The 7141-nt window shown below is 49.5% G+C and overlaps 1 protein-coding gene across 1 annotated transcript; it reads left to right on the top strand.

Annotated features, from left to right (window-relative positions):
* The first annotated feature begins 1711 nt into the window (after nt 1-1711).
* LOC123362745 (olfactory receptor 52R1-like) lies at nt 1712-2671 on the top strand. Its single transcript, XM_045003207.1, has one exon. The coding sequence runs from the start codon at nt 1712-1714 to the stop codon at nt 2669-2671; it is 960 nt and encodes a 319-aa protein (XP_044859142.1).
* The last annotated feature ends 4470 nt before the right edge of the window (nt 2672-7141 follow it).

The raw sequence follows: 7141 nt of genomic DNA, 5'->3' as shown, positions 1-7141 counted from the left end.
AAGTATTTCATCACCTCGTGTTCTATGAGTACCCCATACTGCTTCTTTCCTAGTGCAGAACAAAAATATTTATTTAACAAAGCTATCTTTTTTGCAATATTAGCAAGGTGCTTTTCTCCCTCTAGGAATTGGCCTAAACCTTTTCTAGGATTTCTTTTGTTCTTAAAAAACTCAATAACCTCCTATTCTGATGCTTAGTCCTGCCAAGCATGGAGTTTTCCTTTATGTCTTTAACGTTCCTTATCAATTTTTATAACTTCCAGTTTGTATGGCTTGCTATCTGTATTCCCTCCCCCTCCATTTGTTTTCCCCCACTAATTGCTGACTTCCCTCTGCCACTAAACAGGGTTTTTAGTCAAAGTTGTTCTCCCACATTGACTGTGGAATTGTAGCTTTTTAGCACCTAATACACTATTGCCAATGAACTTCCAAGTTTCATTCCCATTTTGTTATCTACATTTTTCCTCCCAGTCATTTTTCCTGATAATTTCCCTCAAGTTTGGGGAATTAGCCCATTTCAAGCACTAAGTGTCTATAGATATTACTGGTAGGGAACTGTTCTCTCTCTGCCCATTTAAATGTCATCAATTCATTTTTTTTATTTTCCCCTCCTGTATCATAGGCCCCCTTGTTTGTCTCTTCCCTAAACTAAACAATCCCAGTCTTTTCAGTCTGTCTGTGCATGGTAGCCTCCAACATTTTCACACCCTGTCTTAGAAATCCCTTTTATAACTATTATATCCTTGTGGTAGAGTCTGGATGACCAGAACTGAGCGTATCTCATTTCTTCGGCATCCAGATACTTTCTTTCTTTGCTCATTGCTGCGAATGAGCAGGAGTTTCTGTGGAGCTGCCATCAATGATGCTCAGGTCTTTTCCCTGAGGTATGTTTAGGTTGGGATGTTTCCTCTGGCATAGGTGTCGACTCAGTGGATGCTCCGGGGTTGGAGCAGCCACAAGGAAAAATTAGTGTTCTGCACCCACCGGCAGACAAGCTCCCCTCCCCGTGCCCCCTTGCCCCACCTCACCTCCTCCTCCACCAGTGCATCCTCCCCTGAGCACGCTGCATCCCCGCTCCTCTACTGAGCTCCCAGTACTTGCCACCGCCAAACAGCTTGTGAGGCAAGCTCTGGGGTGGCGAGGCGAGGAGCAGGAACATGGCGCACTCAGGGCACCAACCGGCACAAGTAGAAGTTGGCGCCTATGTCCTCTGTCACACGTCTTAGAAAAAGTTTTTTTTCCACTCTCAGATTTTGAGCAACCGTGTTAATGGGGAACTCCCTACAGCATGGACTCTCTAGCCTGTCTCTCATTGCATTAAGGAACAACAATGGATAACCAGTACCCACACTCATGTTTCCTGCTGGTGCCTATTAAGGTTTCCCACACCACAATGTGTAGGAATTATTTGATCCATGGAGCACCATAAAATATGTAATTAGCATTAGGAGCATCAGTTATTCATAATTCATTTTTCTGAATAATTAAAATGTCAAATTTCAGTGTGTGAAGAGCCACCAATCTGCTTCACCCATGAGAACAGTCTCCAGTTGTGCATATAGTGTCTTGTATGAACATTGTATCTGCATCAAGGCATTTCTCCTTTGACGATAATCCTAGACCCTGAGCACATACAGGAAGTCAGAGAAACTTATGTTACATGCAGGAGACACCATTCTGCCTCAGAGTTGGACACCTTCTCCCCTACTCCATGTCAGATTCCAACACAACCGACTTCACCAACCCCTCCACCTTCATCCTGCTGGGAATTCCTGGCCTGGAAGCAGCTCATATCTGGATCTCCATCCCCTTCTGTGCCATGTATGCCATAGCCGTCTTGGGGAACTTCACCATCCTGTTCATTGTGAAGATGGAGCCGAGCCTCCATGGCCCCATGTACTATTTCCTCTGCATGCTGGCCGTCACCGACCTGGTCCTGTCTACGTCCATCCTGCCCAAAACGCTGAGCATCTTCTGGTTCAATTCCAGGGAGATCGATTTCAGTGCCTGCCTCGCCCAGCTGTACTTCATTCATTGCTTCTTCATGACTGAATCTGGGATTTTCGTGGCCATGGCTTTGGATCGCTATGTGGCCATCTGCCATCCCCTGAGACATTCCACCATCCTGACAAACCTGGTGGTGGCCAAGATCGGCCTTGCTGTGATGTTGCGTGGTGGCATAGTTGTACTGCCCTATCTCCTCCTCGCAAGGCAGTGGCCATATTGCAGAACCAACATCATCCCCCACACGCACTGCGAGCACATGGCCGTGGTGAAGCTGGCCTGCGCCGACACCCGTGTCAGTAGTTATTACGGGCTGTTTGTAGTATTCTGTGTAACCGGTCTGGATGTGTTTTTTATTGCCATGTCCTATGTCCAGATCCTTAGGGCGATCTTCAGCCTCCCCACAAAGGACGCCCAGCTCAAGACGTTTGGGACCTGTGGCTCTCACCTCTGTGCCATCTTGGCATTTTATATCCCACGTCTCTTTTCCTCCCTTACATCCCGGTTTGGCCAGAATATGCCCCTGCATTTCCACATTCTCAGTGCCAATGTATATCTACTGGTGCCCCCCATGCTAAACCCCATCATCTATGGAATGAAGACCAAAGAGATCCGGGGCAGGATCCTCCGGCTTATTACTCAGACAGGGACTAAAATTTTCTCCTAGTGCTCTGGTTCACAGAGTGAGCTTTGTGGGGAGCTGGCTGGTGATAGGGTGCTGGGCCCTCTTCTCTGTATCATTGGCTGACCAAAGAGACATTAAATCCTTTCCTGACCATACTGTGCTGTGTCAGCGTGACAAACTCTTTAACTCATAACGTTGCCACCTTTCTTATTTCTGGTAAGTAGACCCCCGATGCCCTGCCCCTGCTCCCCATCTTCCTTCAAGGGCCCACCCACTTCTACGCCTTTTCTCCTAAGGCTCTGCCCCATCCCTCTCTCCTCCCCTGTCACTCTCTATATCATCTCCACCTCCCTCCCCCACCTCCACAGCTGGGCACCCTCTGCTCCAGGGCTGGGACAGGAGCTGTTGCAGCCTGACCAGGAGCCTTCAGTGAGTGTAGTGGGGTTGCAGTACTGGATCCAACAAGGAGCGGAGAGGGAAGCCAGGAAGCCATATAAAGCAGCCGAGGGTTGGGAGCAAGGTTGTGTTGTAGGTGGGTGACCCTAAAGCTCAGCTTCGGAGCTCTAAGGGCAGAGACCCTTCTGTGGCTTATTTCCTTTGCTTTCAGCTCCATTTTGTTCCTCCCGGCTGGGGGCCTGTAGCTGGCAGGATCCCTGCAATGGGGATGGGCTGGGATCCCTTTGGCCTGAGCCTGACCTCGGGGGCAGGGCAAGGGATCAGCTTTGAAACTAGGTGGACAACAGCTGAGAGAGGTGGAAGGATCAGCCCCAGTGTTAGCTGGGAAGGCGGGATGCTGGGCAGAGGCCGGGGTGGCTTTGGTGGCTCACAGGGAGGGAGATGAACAGCAGACCTGCCATTATCCGTCTATTTACACATGTACACAACACCTTATCTGGAACTACAGGGCACCCACTGCCCTGGGAATGAAGCTGAACAGGAAAGCTGAGTCTCATATATGATCTGCATGGTGCTTTTGGTCACCACATCTTAACACTTTTTAGGTAGGCTGCTAGGCAGCGTCACCCCCGTGTCATGGATGGACTGAGCAATGCAGAGGTAAAGCACTCTGTGTATAAGAAGGCTACTTTCCTCTGGGAATGAGTGGTAGCCTTGTTGTGCTACCGAAGCTCCTGGAGTCCACGTGATCACTGGCTATGCAGTGGCATTCCTCGCTAAGCCCACTTCCGAATTTGCTGCTCTTTCACTCTAGTAATCTGTCCCCAACAAGAACACTGCCAAAACCAACACAGCTGATGGGGGCGGTTGCTGGGCAGAGTTTGAATATCCTCAATCCTGATCTTGTGCTGTTTTTGGAGCAGCTTCTAGAGAACACGAGCATGGAAAACATAACCCCAGAATTCCTTAGCTTTCCTCAGCTTCCCATCTCGCTCCCATCCATGGGAGGTGGGGTACCCATTGTTCTATAGATCTGCAGCTTTGTAGCAAGCCTGCTGCCATGACATTCCTCCAAAGGCTGCAGAAGGGAACAGGTGAGCAGTTCCCGCTGTACAAGCACCCACATCATTCAAGAAGCCTCCAGGCCTGCCTATGAAGCAGCCAGCTGCCCACCAATCCCTCCAGACAAGTGTGTGGTTTTCTGTCAGATGTTGATGGATGTTTGGCTGCATGTGACTGTTTTTCCTGTATGCCATCCCAGCTCTGCGCAGGTAGCTGGAACAACAGACCCCAAGTGAACTACCCAATAAGACCACAAGACCTGTTAAAGTGTGAAGGCACCTGGCCAGGTTTATTGTTGAAAAAGCACGGTACTAATATCCCGCAGACTCTACCGGGTGACTAATACATGTATGCTCATGACAATGGACACTGCTCAGTCAGTGGCGAGACTTTCCACTGCCCCCTAGGCTGGACAAAGACACTTTCTCTGAGATACATATTTATACACCACTACAAACAAGTTACATATCACTCCTGACATATCTAGGTCCCAACCTCAGATGTATTAGGGTACCAACATTGATGTATTCAGGGGCCTCCCGTTACCTTGTACATGTTGGTTGATGACAATATCTCTATTAATCATGTTGTTTGTCTTTGTCCTTAAGATGGGTGAGCGTGTTCCTGTTCTCTTTGGGGAATGTGCTTGGTATCAAAGTGTGCAGGTACCACCTTTCTGAAATAACAGCAAAGCTTGACCACTACTTTAGTTCAGGCCTCAGGCCTCACATCAAGCCTACGATACAAGATCTTATGTTTCGGTCCCTCTTCCTACTCCAGTGTTCATACTGAGCTGGTTGCAGTTTGCAGCTGAAGGTTGCTTGATGGTAATGGGCAGGGACTTCATTTTACTTGGATTAATAATCAGATTATTGTGCACTGTTTCTTGCCCAGCTAGATCAGCTCTTAGCTGGAGTGATTCCCAGTGCTACACCTACAATTGCCACTGAAGTCGATTGAAAAAAACAGCCCCTTGATCATTTGTAACTGGCACCTAGGGTGGGATGCACATTAGAAGTGGCAGAAAGAGGGAGGTGTTTGGGGGGAAGGTGTTACCTTCCCTGCCAGCTCGGGGCCCCAGCACCCTGTCTTGCTGAGCCAGACACGCCCGTCTGCTCCAACACAGACCCAGGGTCGGAATTACTTGCCCCAAAGCTGCAGGTTTACCTGAAAGCAGCTCACAGAAGTCTGCTTGTCTTTAACACCCAGATGCCCAACTCGCAATGGGGTCTAAACCCACATAAATCCGTTGTACCTTGTATAAAGCTTAGGCAGGGTAAACTCCTACATTGTTTGCCCTCTAACACTGATAGAGAGAGATGCACAGGTGTGTGCTCCCCCAGGTATTAATACAGACTCTGGGTTAATTAATAAGTAAAAAGTGATTTTATTAAATACAGAAAGTAGGATTTAAGTGGTTCCAATTAGTAACAGACAGAACAAATCAAGTCACCAAGCAAAATAAACTAAAACGCACAAATCTATGTCTAATCAAACTGAATACAGATAATCTCACCCTCAGAGATGTATCAGTAAGTTTTTTTCCCCCTCAGACTGGACACCTTCCAGGCCTGGGCACAATTCTTCCCCCCGGTACAGCTCTTGTTCCAGCTCAGGTGGTAGCTAGGGGATTCCTCATGGTGGCTCCTTTTTTTTTTGTTCTGTTCCACCCATTTATGTATCTTTTGCATAAAGAGGGAATCCTTTGTCCCTCTCTGGGTTCCCACCCCCTCCTTCTCAATGGAAAGACACCAGGCTAAAGATGGATTCCAGTTCAGGTGCCATGATCACATGTCACTGCAAGACATCACTGCCCACTTGCCAGCACACAGGTACACAGGAAGACTTGCAGGTAAAACACACCCATCTGCAGACAGTTGTCCTGGTTAATGGGAGTCAACCAGATTCCAAACCACCATTAATGGCCCACACTTTGCATAACTACAATAGGCCCTCAGAGTTATATTTCATATTTCTAGTTAGAGATACAAGAGTGGTACATTTATACAAAGAGGACGATCACACTCAGTAGATTATAAACTTTACAAGAGACCTTTTGCATGAAGCCTATTCCAGTTACATTATATTCACTCATTAGCATATTTTTATAAAACCATATAGACTGCAATGTCACCCCCTGCCATCACTGCCTGGTTTAGGAAACATTTCCTTCGGGGGAATCCAGCTGGGTCAGTCCAGGAACCAGAGCACTCTGTGAAACACCGTGGGCAGAGGAGCCATATTTGGGAAAACATCTTGTGGACACTTTTCGCCCAGCCCCACTCCTCTCCCACTCACAGTCCTCCAGCATTCATGTAGCGGCTCCCGATTTGCTGCCACAGCCCTGCTCCAGCGCTTGTGGTTGGGCACCCACCAGGCAGTTCTGTCTGGGTCCCACCCTGAACCCATGTGCTTTTGAGTTGCAGCCACGTTCAGGCCCTGCCTCTGTGTCCAATCTTGGATGCAGCTTCCATTCTAGTCAGGGCCGGCTCTAGACCCCAGCGTGGCAAGCACGCGCGTGGGGCGGCCCTTTCCTGGGGGGGCGGCAGGGGTGACCGGACCTCCCGCAGGCATGACTGCGGACGGTTCGCTGGTCCCGTGGCTCAGCTGGACCTCCCGCAGGCATGCCTGTGGCAGCTCCACTGGAGCCGCCGGACCAGCGAACCGCCCGCAGCTGCGGGAGGTCCAGCCGAGCCGTGAGACCAGCGGACCCTCCGCAGTCATGCCCGCGGGAGATCCGCTGCTCCCGCGGCTCCGGGGCGCCTCCCGGGCATGACTGCTTGGGGCGGCCAAAAACGTAGAGCCGCCCCTGATTCTAGTGTCTCCCTCTGTGAGCGGAGACCTGATCACGAAGCAGCGAGGCCCTGAGACTGGTTTTGGCTTGACTCCTCCAGACTCTCCAAGTGCTTCAGCCCACCCTTCCCAGCTCTCCCCCTTGGGCACATTCTGTTTCCAGTTTCTCTCTTTTGTGTCACAGGATCGTTAAAGCAAACAGACCCAGGCCTTGCAAAAGAGGTTGCTAAAACAATTCCTCTACTTTAGAGAGCACAAGAG

Source organism: Mauremys mutica, chromosome 1, assembly GCF_020497125.1.
Source record: "Mauremys mutica isolate MM-2020 ecotype Southern chromosome 1, ASM2049712v1, whole genome shotgun sequence".
In the NCBI taxonomy this organism is placed as follows: Eukaryota; Metazoa; Chordata; order Testudines; family Geoemydidae; genus Mauremys; species Mauremys mutica.
This window is presented reverse-complemented; position numbering and strand designations above follow the sequence as displayed.

Bases quoted from the DNA above. Each gene is read 5' to 3' on its own strand.
- LOC123362745 (XM_045003207.1), top strand. From the start codon at position 1,712: ATGTCAGATTCCAACACAACCGACTTCACCAACCCCTCCACCTTCATC.